The following is a 16699-nucleotide window of genomic DNA, read 5'->3' as shown; positions in this document are numbered from 1 at the left end:
GGAGTGTTTAAGTCAGACAGAAAAGGAGATTTTCTAGGAAACTGTAGTCACCACACATTCAAAAGGGGGAAGCCTGCTTTAAACAGTTTTTCCCACTAGTGTTTTCCATGTATTTGGGGCTACAGCATGCTGAAACTTATCATCCCCGTGTAGCTGGAGAATTCAGGATTGGAGAAAGAGGTACAGTATGTGCTTTAAAAATGAATTTCAATGAAGATTGAATATTTCATTAAAATATTTCTAGTAGTCATCAACAAATGACCACACGGGATCAGTTGCTAAGCGATGCTGTCTTTAAATGAGTCACCCCTGATTTTATGACCTTTTTACTGCGGTTGTTAAGTGAATCACTCTGGTCATTAAGCAAATACAGCTTCCCCCTTTGACTTTGCTTGTTGGAAGCCCCTTTGCAAGGTCACAAATGGCACTTACACGACATCAAGATGCTGCAACCGGCGTAAATAGTAGCCAGTTCCCAAGTGCCTGAATTTTGATTGCATGTCCTCAGGAACACTGTGATGGTCGTAACTGCAAAGGCTGTCATAAGACAATTTTTTTCAGTGCCATCATAATTTTGAATGGTCATAGGTCGAGGACTACCTGTATGAGATTTCCGATAACTGTTGACCCTGGGAATAATGTGTCTGTGACTTCTGTCATTTCTTCCTAGTTATCAGAGGTTCGTATCTTGTTCCTAGGAAGGCCTAGTGCTCTGTTATAAATGAAGCCGGAATCTAAACCGGTATTACTCAACCTTGGCAACTTGAGGATGTGTGGATGTCAATTCCCAGAATTCCCCAGATAGCTGGCTGGGGAATTCTGGGAGTTGACATCCACACATCTTCAAGTTGCCAAGGTTGAGTAATACAAGTTTAGATTCTGGTGTGATTGCCACGAAATCAGGCCAGTGGTGGGATTGAAATACCTGAACAACTGGTTCTCTTATTGGATGCAGGCCTGGGCTCTGAGGTCTAGAACTGACTTCCGGATGTGGCATTCACATACTTCCAGCAGGCCATTCTAGGTCTGGGAGGCCTCCTCCAGGCCTCTGAGGCCTAGACTAGACTTCTGGAAGCAGTGTGCATTCAGCCGGTTCTCTGAACCCATCAAAATTTAGCTATCGGTTCTGCTGAACCAGTGCAAAGCGGCTGAATCCCATCATTGGATCAGGCTGTTTCATTAAAAGAGGCAATTGAATTTTTCCTATAAAGAAAGATGGAAGAAACCCTTAAGTAACAAAGAAATGCTGTTCTTGTATCCAGGTAGCATAAACAGAAATATGGTGGCAGAGAAAATAGAAGGTATTATGTGGCAACAATAATGTATCTCGGCAGCATTGGGCTTCACTGAAATCATGTAACTTCCCAAAATTTGGTAAAAAAAAAAAAGTCTAATTTCATACGGAAAATGTTCCAGGAGAAAACTGAGTATGCCTGAAAATTTAGATATAAATTAATGAATATCACTGATTAGGTAAATGTAATTGTCATGTATTGAAATACATTTGCAAAAACACATATATCTCCTGTAGTACAAATTTAACAACTGTCAATATTTAGGGGGGGGGGGAAACGGCCATTTACACAACCGCAATTCCTTGCAAATTGATCAGTGTTGGACTCAGTGGAATTTAGCCAGGACAAACTTTAATTGAGCTTATTTGGCATATAGAAAGCAGCCCTTCCTTGATATGTGTAATCAAATCAACTGAGTAGGTAGATTTATGTGTAAAAAGGCCATTGAAGCTATTGATATTGCTGAAAGACAATATCTTTCATGATTGCAGGAGTTTTCTTCTTGCAGAAGACAGTTTCATTTCTGTTTTTTATTTATTTTATAAACTAGAACCTAAACTTTGCACTAGAAACAGGATCTTTCATGTTATGCAGCCAAAGTCATCCCTACCAATTTTCACAAGGAAAGAAAGATCATGGAAGCAAAATAAATCTACTTTTTTTAAAAAAAAATATATATCCTTGCTCACTTGATAAAGGATGCTGAGTAGATGCGTGCTTCCAAATCAGGGAAGCTAGAATAAATGGGTATCAATCCCTGGAAGAATATTCACTATGATAATCAAATCATCTCTTTCACAAGCTATTCAGTCTGCTTCAAGGAGGTGAAGGGCTATAGAACAGGATGAAGGAGAAAGAGGGGCCAGGGACAAGAAATACATGGCTTGAATGAAAGTGCATTCAGGATTGGATGGAACCCAATATCTTCTACAAAGCACTGTTTCTCAACCACGGTAACTTTAAGACGGGTGGGCTTTCATTCCCAGAATTCAGCATGACAAGTCTTAAAGTTGTTAAGGTTGGGAAACGCTGCTACACATTCTTCTATTAATGCAGGGGTCCCCAACCCCCGGTCCGTGGACCAGTACCAGGCCGCAGCATGGCAGCAACCAGTCTGCACAAACAAGCAAAGCCCCATCCGTGGGATGCAGGCAGCATACAAAACCACGCCCCCTCCAGTCCGCGGAAAAATCTATGTCCATGTAACCCAGGGGTGTCAAACTCAATTTCATTGAGGGCCGCATCAGCATTGCGGTTGCCTTCAGGGGGCCGGGTGGCCGTGGCCAGGGTGGGCATGGCCTACTGGGTAGGCGTGGCTAGAGTGCGTAAGGCCTACTGGGTGGGCGTGGCCAGCTCTACATCGTTCGCCTTAAGGGTGCCTATGGGGGCCTGGGCAGGAGTGGGACAGATCTGAGGGTCTCTGGCAGAAGGAGGGTCTCTGGGCCAGGGCCAAGGCAGTGGGGGCCGTTCCCTCACTGTTTCCAGGATGGCTTCGCGGGCCACATGAAACCACTTTGTGGGCCGGATCTGGCCCCCGGGCCTTGTGTTTGACATGTCTGATGTAACCAGTCCCTGGTGCCCAAAAGGTTGGGGACCTCTGTATTAATGTATTTATTGGGATTCTGGTTCCTTTTTTGAACTTGCTAAATTCAAATAAAAAAAATTAGAGAATCCAAAAAAAACCCCCAATTTTTTTGCATAAGAGGATACTACAAAGCAAAGAAAATGCCTTTGTCTTTTGAGATTATTTCATATACAGTATACCAGCCCCGAACTTCAGGTATCCTTTTTCAGTGAAACCGTGCAGTATTGCTGTGAAAGCACAACTTCAAAAATGTAACAAGGGGGGATATTCTGTGGAAATATTAGTGAAAATTTGAAAAATGGATTCACCACAAACAATACTAGGAAGTTACTTGGAAACTTCATGTTTCTCATATAAGTCAGCAAAGCACAAATATAAAAATGTTAACATCATTGTCTTCTTATTTCTGATGTAAAAATATTTTTTTTAAAAAAAATAGATCAATTGAGCCACAACTGCTTTGTTGTAAACTCTTAATTTGTGTCATAGAAAGGCACAGTATAATATGTAAAATTCATAGCAAGACGCTGTTCTGTGGAAAAAATGACTTCACCTACCCAGTTTAAGCAGTACCTGAATTAATATAGCAGGAAACTTCTTACCTGTTAAATGAAGTACAAATTGCACAACTCAGTGGCCTTATATTCTACCAATATGAAGTTGTTATTTTTCCATTAAAATAGTTTTTTTTATCCTAGTAATATATGATGGAAAGAGGGAGGGGAATGAATGGTACGTTCTAAAGTATATTTTAAATGCATATAAAGAAAAATGCCAAACTGTTCGGCAAATGTGTTTTTTCCTAATCCATTGAATAAATGCTTCAGAGTGGCATTATACAAATATCTCTTTGCCTGTGTCCCTGGGGATTTGTTATCCAAAATATTATAGAGTCAAAAGCTTTTTCCAGTTTGTCTTTAGATTGCAAGTGGTGATTACAGATTGCATCTGATAAAGCTAGCATGGAATGTTTTATATTCTCCCTTAACAACGTTGACACCCCTCCAAAAAAAGGGTTTCTGTGTGCAGATCGGAAGGCAATCCTGCTGTCCTCAAAACCATATGCCTGGATTTGCTACAGAATCTGAATTGGGAGACATTCTGCAAGGAAGTCTCATCATTGCCTCCACGAAGAAGAGCTGCACCAAAAGCGTGTACTCTTTCCATCTTGTCTGCTGCTGTCCTCACCAAATCAGTATCTCCTTACTTTTTCCCAACAACATATGAGGAATTATCTCTGCATTACTTTGGCTCTGTCCAAGGTACTCTTTTATCTTGTACAAAGCAGTCAAGCTTAAATCAGTTTCCTGATGTAATTTCATAGTAGATTTAAGCAGTCCCTTGAGTCTAGCACAACTCCTGGTAATAATATGGATGCACACAAACAGGTTTTGGGGCAATAGCACAGACGTGTTGTGTGATTTCCTACTCCAGGGATGATTTTCTGTTCCACACTGTAACCGCTAGCCCTGGAATTTCATGATGGCCTAGCCCAGGGGTCTTCAAATTTAGCCCTTTTATGACTTGTGGACTTCAACTACCAGAATTCCTCAGCCAGCATGCCTGGCTAAGGAACTCTGGGAGTTGAAGTCCACAAGTCATAAAAGAGCCAAGTTTGAAGACCTTGGCCTAGCCCATCCTTGTACTAACAGAAGCAGCTCTTCTGAGCTTCAGAGTCCAAATATAGTCAGCTTAACTAAATCTGTTTTAAGTAAACAATTGCCATTAGAGAAACAAATTTGTCTGGTGTTGTTTTTCCCCCATCAAAGTGTTGAAAGCACCGTATCAGAACTTATGCTGCTCATTACTTGCAACTCATCTCACTACTGTCTCTGACAAAAATACATGTTATGGTTACAGCAGTATAAGAAGATTAAATGCAGTTGATCTGCTTGGGGTCTGAAATTCTTCCCTGCTTCCTGGCAAGTATGGATCACACAAGGAGGTACATTTCTTGACTTTCTTAATCCAGATTTTACAAGCATCTGAGGAAGGCCAGAAGGGATGAAACTGTTTGCTTTGTTTAGTCCTGGCTGGGATGAAGGAGAGGATTAAATACTATTCCTGCCACTTAATAGCAATTGCATCCTTCTGTCTCTAGCAACAGGAAGAGTGAATAATCACTATTTTTGAAGGTGTTTGAGAATTTTCAGGGGGATTGGCATCAAAGCAAGTGAGTGAGAAACTCAGGACAACAGAGCCAACATCTTGACTGAACTTAGATTTGGGCACAACAAGCCAGTCAAAATTAAAGCTGAGTTTTCAGAAGAAAAAGGACATTTGGAAGAACAACTTGCTAACTTGGATTGTTTTGCCCATTTTAACCATTCTGCCTTGCCTGGCTGCTTCAGAACATTTCTTGTGTCTTCTCCCATTTGCTTGTTCATAAAGCTTCACAATGAAAGGTTGCTGTGTAGACCAATGCTAGTCCACAGAGCAATGGACAAAGAGTCCACAAGGCACATGGAAATTTCTCAATCAAAATAAATCCACCAGGCAAACTTAAATCCACAACACAAGAGAGTTTCCTGGGTACTATCCAAGTCAAGGCATGGTGTCAATACAAAGCGAGGCAGGAATCGCAATGACCAGAAAACACACAGGTAGGAAACAAACATCGCCTCCATCTGTCCTCCTCACTGACCAGCTGCAGCTGCATGCTTTCCCTACCTGGAGCCTCAGCCAAATCCCTCACAAATGGGTGCTCTGAACCATCAATCAACTCAGCTCCTGATGTGCCAGGAACCGGTTCATCCTCCCCTGAGCCTGCCTGGCTGAGGAATTCTGGGAGTTGAAGTCCACAAGTCATAAAAGGGCCAAGTTTGAAGACCCTGGTTTATATTCACTGACGTGATCTCAAAGATATAGCAGTATGCTAACCTTGTGGGAAGAGAAGGTCACACAGATGGGTTTATTAAAAGCATTCCTATATCATCTGTAATTTACACTGTGCCTGCCTCTATTTGTCTTGTCTTTGTAATGGGTATATAAGCTGCGGTTCTGCTTTTGTTCAGGGCTGCTCAGCAAGCTGTTCATGGTTTACTGGGAGACTAATATGCACTGTAGTTGTTTGCATGTTTATTCAAATTATGTTGCCTCTTCAAACTGATTTTGTTGGTTTAGGTGACCCTAAACCAGGGTCTTCAAACCTAGAGACTAGGTCTAGATTCTGTATATCAGGGATCTTCCAACTTGGCCCTTTTATGACTTGTGGACTTCAACTCCCAGAATTCCTCAGCTAGCGTGCCTGACTGAGGAATTCTGGGAGTTGAAGTCCACAAGTCAAAAATGGGTGAGGTTTGAAGACCCCTGCCCTAAAATGAAGTGCTGCATAACAGACTAATCTATAAAGCAGGGCTGGGCAACTATGGCAACTTTATGACCTGTGGACTTCAACTCCCAAATTTCCTGAGATAGCATGGCTCAGCATGGCTGGCTTGGGAATTCTGGGAGTTTAGGTCCATAGGTCTTAAAGGTGCCACAGTTGCCCACCCTTGCTATAAAGTGACCTGTTGGTTATAAACAGTGGTATAATGCAAAATATCATCATGTGTCAAGTGAAATGGATTGTCACCCTGGATTTGAAATGTGTGTGCTCTATCATTTTGCTAGTTTCTTTTCTTCCTTTTAAAATATTTAAATATTTTTTAGACTCATGGTAATGTGCATGGATGGCAAGAGAGGACTGTCATTTTTTTCATATGGCTTCAGGCAGGAATATACCTTTTATGTAGTGAGTTACTTCGATAGGCAAGGAACGACACAGTGTCATAGCATAGCTTTATTGCAACAGGAACAGAACTCAAGAGCAACAGGTAATGGCCGGTACTTATACACTTAAGCCCTCAGGTGTTCACCCAATTACCTGCCTGGAATCTCCCGCTCAAATACAAATGTTCCCACCAAAATGGTTGGGACTAACTGTCAGGGTCCCCTGAGGGCTACCCACAGCTTGGCAGGAAATACCCGCTTAGCTTCTCCACAACAGGTGGGGGTCAATGTCTTCGCATATTTACAATACAGTACATAACAAGGGACGTGGTGACTCAATGGGTTAGGACGCTGGGCTTGTCGATCAGAAGGTCGGCAGTTTGGCGGGTCAAATCCCGAGTGCCATGTAACAGAGTGAGTGCCTGCCCCAGCTTCTGCCAACCTAGCAGTTTGAAAGCACGTAAAAATGCAAGTAGAAAAATAGGGAACTCTATGGTGGGAAGGTAACAGCGTTCTGTGCGCCTTTTGCATCTAGTCATGCCGGCCACATGACCACGGAGACGTCCTCGGACAAGCGCTGGCTCTTTGGCTTTGAAACAGAGTTGAGCATCGGCCCCTAGAGTTGGAAACGACTAGCACGCATGTGCGGGGGAACCTTTACCTTTACCTTTACATAACACCACCCAACACGCTGCACAAGATAAATCCATGAAATCAATTTCTTGCTGGCTCAGATGGCCATGGAAATCAGCAAGGCAGGTGGTTATTGGTTTTAAGGGGACATCGGAAAAGAACGCAAACCCCCCCCCCGGCTGAGTTTGTCTACTAGCAAAAATGCTTAATTTAATCAGCAACAAGACCAGAAGTGACTTGTCTGGAAATCCTCAATGGCCCCTCCCAATGCCTGTTATTCAACTGACCTGATCATGGAGCTTCAGCCAGCCAATGAAGCAAAGGAATGGTCCTTTCTGCAGACATCCCTGACAAAGATTACAATTCAGATTTAAGCCTCTTTTCCTCTGAGAATGCAGCAAATTCTACTCCAATATTTATCCACAACAACAGCTCTACCAGTTGGACTAAAAGGGACCATTTAAAAATCACCTGGTTAGCTTCCATGGATGAGGGTGGATTTCAATTTTTATCAACCAAGTCTTTGTCCACTGCAGAATAGAATAGAATAGAATAGAATAGAATAGAATAGAATAGAATAGAATAGAATAGAATAGAATAGAATAGAATAGAATAGAATAGAATAGAATAGAATAGAATAGAATAGAATAGAATAGAATAGAATAGAATAGAGCTGGAAGGGACCGTGGAGGTCTTGTAGTCTGGCCCCCTGCTCAAGCAGGGAGAACCTAAACCATTTCAGACAAGTGACTGTCCAGTCTCTTCTTAAAAATCTCCAGTGATGGAGCGCCCACAATTTCTACGGGCAAGCTGTTCCACTGGTTAATTATCCTCACTGTTAGGAACTTTCTCCTTAATTCCAGGTTGCTTTTCTCTTTGATCAGTTTCCAATCTTTGATTCTTGTCCTGCCCTCTTGTGCTTTGTAGAATAATTTGACCCCCTCTTCTTTGTGGCGGCCTCTCAAATACTGGAACACTGCTATCATGTCATCCCTATCTCTTCTTTTCTTTAGACTAGCCAAGCCCAAATCCTGCAGCCGTTCTTTGTATGTTTTAGCCTCCAGGCCTTTGATCATTTTAGTTGCTCTTCTCTGAACTTTTTCCAAAGTCTCAACATCTTTTTTGTACTACGGTGACCAAAATTGGTTGCAGTATTGCCTAAAAAATAATAATCAACCCATTCCTTTTTTATGTATGTTATCCTTCTAAAGGAATGGGCAGAACTTTTCCTCTGGTAGAACCATACCTAACTCCCAATATAGGATGCCCACCACTTTTAATAACAGACATTTTGTATGAGAAAAATGTGTTTATTTATAGTTTACAAAACTTTTACACTGTAAAAGAAATGAAACAATGCAAAAAACAATCAGGCTTATTGTGAATCACAAATTGTAAAATTTTATTTTCATGCAAGGATCTTATAGCATCATGTAACATGGACTAATCTTTTCCATAGCAGCATATAGAATATTTAAACACTCTAAAGACTATAACTGAAATTAGCTTCATTCTAGGTTTACACTCTGAGAAATTGTGAGTTGCAATTAAGTAAAACTTGCAGAGTTTGGTTTAGAAGAACCTATAAGGACAAACTTACAAAGTTTAAGGAAGTTACTTCTTTGAGGACTAAAGAATATCGTTTCTATTTTCTGTTGTATAATATACCATTACCAAGGAAACAAAATAAAATACACTGTCAATTTAAGAATTAATGGAGATTTGAATATCTAATCATCCTGATTAAAATTTCAGTTACATTCTCCAATAATCAAACTTGTCCATTTCGTACATAAAATTGGATTAATTTTGTTGTTATTGTTATGTTATCCTTCCTTGCTTTCTTCAACGTATCATCATGAAAACAGAAGGCATGGTAGGTCAGACATGTATAACTAGCAAAAATAATAATTGCATAATGTCAAAATGATGCAACCTGAAGATATTGTACATATTTCACAGATAAATACTAGGAAGGGGAAAAAATTATCTCCCCCAACAGGCAGAAGATGAATTAGATCAATTTGTTCCAAAGATGAAATCAAATGAGATCAAGAGTACCTGGTGTGGCTGTTCAGTTCCTGTTGCCATGTTTCACAAGAGTGAGAAAGTGAGCCTGTCTCAGATCCACAGCGATCTAGTTGATCAACTTAGAATTGATCAGGCTGGAACTGGAAAAGTCTGGGAGCACAGGGCTCGGTCTCCACAGCCCCCTTCTGACCTGTGCAAGCATGAAAATGCTCCTCATGGAAGTTAATCCAGCCTTTCTGTGCGCTGAGCCTCTCAGCTTCAGCCAGGATTCGTGTCAGGGCCATGATGTAACTGAGCGCCATCTGAAGAGTCTCGTACTTGGAGAGCTTTTTGTCTTGTCCCCATTGGGGGACCACTTTGCGGAGGTGGTCAAAGGCCGTGTTAAGCCCCTGCATCCTTCTCCTTTCCCTCGCGTTAGCAGCAAGCCTGCGCCTGGCGGCGTTCTCCAGCCGTTCAGAGCTGCCTTTCACTTCACAGCCTGACTCACTGCCGCAGGGGAAGCCGGCATCTGCACTGGGGGTCTCCTTAGGGTTTGGCTTGCAGGATTTCATGGGGGAAGCTTTTGTTGAAGCTATTAAAAAAAACTGCTTGCAATAGGTCTTTGAAAGAAAATACTTTCCTCAACTTCAAGAGGATGGACTTATTGTGAAAAGTTCCATCGTCCCCCAATTACATAATTCAATAGGTACGAAGTTGTCCCTGTTTTGGACAAACCAAGAGCGAAACCTGGAATTCTCCCCATATTTAAATCTTGCATCTTGGTCTTTTTCATTTCCTCCCACTTTGGAAAGAAGCAAGCAGCATCTTTGTCTTCAAAGACTCCAACTTAAAAGGCTAAGAAAATTCCAGGGAGGGCCGAGTGCTCACTGTACCTCAAAGAGTTTTGGTGCACCTCTGCCCCAAAGGACTGCTTATGAAGGCAAGGTAGGAGAACGTTCTAGCAGCTGTCTTCCACAGCAATCAATTCAGGTCCTTGGTGACCTGAGGCAAAGAGCAGCAGAGGAGAGCTCTCTTGCCTCTTCCTCCTGGGCTCTGAGCCCAAGTCACAAGTCAGGGAAGTCTTTATAGAAGCGGCAGCAAGAGCTGAACAGGTTGCAGCAGGTGGGTGGGTGGCCCTCTGCTTCTCTCCCAGCACCTTACTGCCCTGGGAACAGGATGCACATGCGCGTGTACAGGAAAATCCTGACATTGCAATCTGGGTCTCTTGAAAAGTCTCCCAAAGCCGGGCCTGTCTGACTTGACAACTTGCCATCTGGAGCAGCGTCTGGCCTGACCCCACAAGAATCACCACAACTAAGCAAAGGTCTATTTTTTTTCCCCCAATGAATCGGCTTCTGCAGCTCAGCAAAAAGCTTTCCTGACACGTTGCTGGGTTTTTCACTTGGCATAAAGTGCTGGGGGAAGGGGGTGGGTGGGAGAAGGGGCTGTTATATGTGAACGAAGAGGACATGAGCATGTCAGAAAACAAAGCGAGCATTAGAATCTGGAGATTCTCACAACTCGCTTAACACAGAAGCGAGGGAAGATAAGCTGAGTTTTTACTTACAAAGAATAACGAACAACAGTTTTAAGGAATATGTTTTTATGGTATTACAAAAGCATAAAAAGTGATTTGTCAGCCTGCTTGCCAAATACTAGACAAACACTATCTATTTGTCACAGATAGGTACTGACTGCAAAAGGCATATGATTTTCTAAATAAGAAACAGAAAATATTATTTTGTCCTTTCACAGCATATATTGCTCTTCTTAATAAGGCTTTTTTTTCATCTTTTTTCCTTCCCACTTGAAAAGGTGGTGTAAGTTTAAGGTGAAAGAATATAATTTCCAGACTAATTAAATTATTACTGAGCATTTGTTCACAAGTCATGTTTTCATTCAGTTTTGTAACATGGTATTTTGATCTAAAACTGTGGGTCAATTGTTCCAGTTATGACTCTAAAACATTACGTGATTGCAAATAGTTGATTAAACCTTCACAATGACAATGAATGGAGTCATATAATCTGAAAACAATAGGATTCAATTGAACATTAGAGATCTCCAGCATGACAGATGTTAAGCCCAGCCTGTTAGACGCAGTTATCCCAGTCTTTATATTCTGCTTTCTAAATGGGCTTGTTAATGGGAAGAGAAGGCTGAGCGTTTCAGATTTCAGCAGCTTTTTTCCCATTTATGAATGGTACTGCCTTTGTTCCCACAAGATAATTCACATGTTCCTGTTTATCTTTATTTGCCTTCCATCCGGTCAAAAAAATTGCTTCTAGGTTCCATATTGTTTTCTCAGTCAGATATGTAGCTGTGGCTGGTCATGTTGGTTATACTGTATGTAAAACGAAGACATAAAGCTGTTGATTTTTTTTTTGAAGTTTCAAACTGGTGTTTAAACTCCAGTCAATCTTCTGTGTTTCCATTTGAATCAGTATTGCGGCTAATCAAACTAAATATCTTACTGTACTTAACTCTTTCCTTTGTTTGAATCAAGCCATACTATTTCTGAAGAAATACAGAATAGCAGAGTTAGAAGGGACCTTGGAGGTTGTCTAGTCCAACCCCTGATCAAGCAGTAAACTTGGCTGTCCAATCTCTTCTTTAAAAACCTCCAGTGATGGAGCACCCACTATATCTCGAGGCAAGGCATTCCACCCACTAGCCCTTCTCTTCATTAGACTAAAAATACTTAATTCCTGCAATTGTTCATCATATGTTTTAGCCTCCAGTCCTGTAATAATCTTTGTTATTTATTTTTTATTTATTTATTTTATTTTAATCCCATTTATATCCCGCCCTTCTCCGAAGACTCAGGGCGGCTTACAATTTTAAAGCACAAATCAATGTACTTAGCAATAGCCTTCATTCTATGTATATGCCTGCTTATTAGGGCTTTCGCGCCCCCCCCCAAGCGGCATGATTACAAAGTCAGCTTATTGCCCTCAACAATCTGGGTCCTCATTTTACCTGCCTCGGAAGGATGGAAGGCTGAGTCAACCTTGAGCCTGGTGGGATGCGAACCTGCACTAATGGCAGGCAGCTGGTGTTACTTAAGGAGGCATTAGCCCACTGCTCCACCAAGGCTCAAATTGTTGCTCTTCTCTGCACCCTTTCTAGAGTCTCAACACATATATTCTGGCAACCAAAACTGGATGCAATATCTTTATAATAGCTTCATGGAAACTCTCCAGAAGCTGAATTACTGGATCAAACCCTAGCTTATTGCCAAATGGAAGTGAGAAGATAGGCTGTGAACCTAGCATTATGATCATTAACCACAAATAAATGGAACAATCTGTTAGTTAACATAGATTTTAATAATCATAGAAAAAGACTTAAGGAGGCCAAGGAAGAAGAGAAGAATTTGTCCTTCAAGGACTGATCAGAATATTGAAATTGAAACACTAGTCCAGTTTACGCTAGCTATAGATACCGGAATTTGAACTTCAATACGTTTGGCAAGCATCAAGTTGGAAAACGTGGTGCTATGGGGTCCACTTGTCCATGTACCTGGGGAATAATACTACAAAATGCCTGTGTTTAGTATCAAGGAAAGTGTTAAGATACGGGAAGGTAGTGGATCAGAATTCAATGGGTTATTTGGACTAAATAACAAAATGAAGGGAAGGCTATCTTGATTTTATCTTAATCCCAACAGTGGAACAAAATAGGATAGAATTAAACCACAAGAAGCCATAGAAATTAATTAAATAAATAAGTAAATAAATAAAATTATGGTCCCCAAGAATTCTGCTAATATACTGTAACACACGTTTTAGAGGGGAGATCTACACATAGGAAAATGAGGATCCTAATCACAATAGCTGGGGAGAAATACAGAATTAAAACATGGTAAATTTAGAATTGATATATAAAGCAAGTATATGAGTAAGACTGGTTATTTTAAGTTCCTAAACAATAATTCCAAGACACACTTAGCTACCTTAAAGGCCAGAAAATGACGGCATTCTGCTATAATTAGAACCAGGTCTTTGCCAAGAATTCAAGGATTTTACAGAATAATGCTCCAGCATTATTATTCATTTTCACTCCAACTAGTTATGGGAGTTAACAAAATTTTATTTATTACAAGATTTGTGCCCTATCCTTCGTGGCTCTGTGGGCTGGCTGTGGCGGCGGCAGCGGCAGCAACAGAGGGGACAGAGGGGATGGTTTTGTCTGTGCATGCCCATCATTTGCCCCAATGGAGCTTCATGTGCTGGTGCACCACCCACAACTTCCACGGCCTGGTTCCCCATGGGCCACAGACCGAGGGTCAGGGACCCCTGTCCTACAGTATATAAAGGACAGTGAGAATTGCTGACAATGGTAAACCCAGTGGTGGGATTCATATATATGAACAACTGGTTCTCTGTGTGTTTGCTGCTTCTGGAAGTCCATTCTGGGCATGGGCTATAAAAAAATTAGCTACCGGTTCTACCCATTGAGCAGCACCCACACTGTTGCCCACATCGCCTTCCACTTTAATAAGTAGAAGACTGGAGCAAAGATGGCAAAATACAATAAAAGTGGATGTGGAAAATGCCCAGTTAGACACAGAGGCAGCATTTGATCGCACAAATGTGCTTATTGGTAAAAAAAAAAGGACTCTGCACCTGCACAAAAAATTCATGATGATGATGATGATATTTATGTCCCAACTTTATTTTGTACAGCTCAAGGCAACAGATACAATGCTCCATCCTCTACTTTCTGTACAACATCCCTGTAAGGTGGGTTGAGATGAGAGAAAGTGACTGATTTCATTACAATTACTATAAATTGCATCCATGGAATCTCTTTATTGATTGACGTTGTTTCAAATGTTTCAAATGAGAAGTTAGTGCTTTATCCAACTCTCAGTACGTCTGCTTGACACACTTTAAAGAAGATTTGGTGGTCAACGCATAAACCAGGGGTAGGCAACCTTGGCTCTTTTATGACTCATGGACTTCAACTCCCAGAATTCCTGAGTCAGCTATGCTGACTCAGGAATTCTGGGAGTTGAAGTCCATGAGTCATAAAAGAGCCGAGGTTGCCTACCCCTGGCATAAACAAATGCTCTTCCCTCCCTCCCTTACCTTACATATGAAAGACTAAATTTGAATTCTGCATAATAGCAGAACAGTGAAATCTACTACAAGGACCTAGATTGGGAAGATGTTTTTATTGGCCCTAACTTTACCCCCAGCTGCTGGACATCCTGATTTGTGTAAAAGGTTAACCTATGAATTAGAGTTTAGCATTATAAGCGATGCCCTGACCCAGTGCCTGGCTTGTTATTCAGAGCCATGTGATCGTAACCGTATTGTACTGGCAGATGACACAGACCTATTATTTTTTAATTCCAATTTATCTCCTTGTGCAAAGAGGCATAAAATTACAACCCTCCGCCCAGCATGTCTGATTGATTTCCAACTGGCCCAATGTGCCAGATGTTGTTTGGTTGTTTGCTTTGACCTCCACTAGCAACACTGAATGCTTTTCGGCTTGGTTGCTTAGGGTTTTCTCAGCAGGGAAGCCCCACCTTTGCTGGAGGCTTCTAAGTGGGTCCCATATGTTGGGGGGTGGGAGGGCCTGGCTGATGGGAATGAACTCTGAAGGGGCATCCAGCGTTATGGCTTGAGATGGCCCAGAAGGTATTATAAATGACTCCAATCTAATTAAATATTTTTGCCTTCTTCTGATGGACAAAAGAAAACGAAGACAAGGAAGGAAGGAACAGGGTGCCCCATTTACAAGCAGTTAGATAAAGGTGATCCTGAAGTCAAAAGGGCCTGTTTAGTAAGCTTCTAATGGATGAAACCAGTTAATAATATTTAACTGCTTTATGAATTACACAACTGGTCCATCTTTGAATTATTTCATTTGCAGACAAGTTGCACAAGTGGACAAGTAATGTTTACTTGACTTTCAGCAAGAATAACAGAATAATACTGCCAATAATGTCAATAGCAAACAGAACGACTGTGGCAAAGGCAAGCAAGGGTAGTACCAATAGTAATTGGTGTCTTGGGTGCAATCCCAAAACAACTGGAGCACCACCTTAGCACCGTTGGCATTGACAAATTCGCCATAAGGCAATTGCAAAAGGCGGCCTTACTAGGAACAGCTTCCATCCTACGATGATATTGGTAACACCATGAAACATTCAGATCTGCCTATCCCAGGTCCTTGGTAAGGACTCAATAGGTAAACAAAAATACCAAACCCAGTTTGAACATCTGGCTGATGGAGCAATGATCCATAATAATTGCAACGAGAAATCTCCCAGACTGATTATTCTACAACGTCATGATTGAGTGGCCAAAATTATCCATTGGAAGCTTTGCCAGAAGTTTGGGTTTGCGTGCAGCCAAAATTACTGGGAACACCAAATTGACAAAGTTCTTGAAAATGAACAAGATCCATTATTGTTAAGATGGCATTACTTTTTTTAAAAAAAATGAAAATGCGTGGAATTTTATACAAACATTTACTTTAAGATAAAACAATTAAGATCTGCAGCAAATATTGAAACATATCCGAGCCACCAGCTGGAATGCTTTTCTTTAATCAGTTGCCACTCAATTACTCCACTGACTATTTGGGGGACTCTCTGATTTTGTCTTTTAACATATTTTTGGTCCTTTTTTCAAACATGAAGCTTCCTCATATACTGTATTCTGGTGCTGTTCCCACAAAACACTTAACCAAGTATTGGCTCCTTAATCAAATCCACTTTGAATGGTTCAGAATATTCAGATTCCCATTACAATACCTAGGTCAAAAATTCAATATACTAATCTAATATGCCATAAATCTTTATGCCAGGAGAGTTTCAACGAGCCTTTACAATATCACTATGCATTCTCTTCATTGGGCAGTGCAGCCAAGCAGTGTTTTGACTGGTGATAATGAATTCCATAAGGAGTTCTGGTAGCTGGGGTTAATTTAACCTGTGCATTGTTTGGTCTATGTTGGCCTACATCTTAACTTTGGGGGATTACCTGAATGGTACCCACTGACCCTTCTGTGGTATTCTCAAAACCCACTAACCCAGCTATCAACCCAGTTAAGCATGTTATGGGAACAGATCCACTGTACTGTATTTTTTTTTTGCTTGGTGGATCTGATCTGGTGCTTCTCCCTGCTTTACTGTTACAGGAAGTTCTCATTCTAGAAATAGTCCCTTCATTAGCCAAATCTATTCAACGTAGGTATATCTTGAGAAGTTTTGAAGAGTTTAAAAAACTGGAAAGTAAAATCCCTAATTAATTATCTTTCTGGTTTGCAGCCATATACGAAGATTGCAAATAGCACTGGAACAGAAGGCTGGTTGCTTCCTGAAGCATCACTTGATTTAAGATTAATGAAGAGCTGTTGAGGGCAGGCTTACAAATGTAAAACCATCTGCAGCCTCTCCTGGGGTTTCGGACCTGCTGCAGAGTAATTTAAAAAAAAAACAGGTGCT

At 41.1% G+C, this 16699-nt stretch overlaps 1 protein-coding gene across 1 annotated transcript; it reads right to left on the bottom strand.

The window, feature by feature from the left end:
* Window positions 1–9374: 9374 nt before the first annotated feature.
* ATOH7 (atonal bHLH transcription factor 7) lies at window positions 9375–9806 on the bottom strand (the record flags this gene model as incomplete). Its single annotated transcript, XM_081328611.1, has 1 exon — window positions 9375–9806. One exon carries the CDS (start codon window positions 9804–9806, stop codon window positions 9375–9377), a length of 432 nt encoding a protein of 143 aa, XP_081184737.1.
* Between the last annotated feature and the right edge of the window lie 6893 nt (window positions 9807–16699).

Source organism: Vipera berus, assembly GCF_964194415.1.
Source record: "Vipera berus genome assembly, chromosome: 5".
Lineage (NCBI taxonomy): Eukaryota > Metazoa > Chordata > Lepidosauria > Squamata > Viperidae > Vipera > Vipera berus.
Note: the sequence above shows the minus strand (reverse complement) of the source record. Positions and strands in the feature narration are given on the sequence as shown.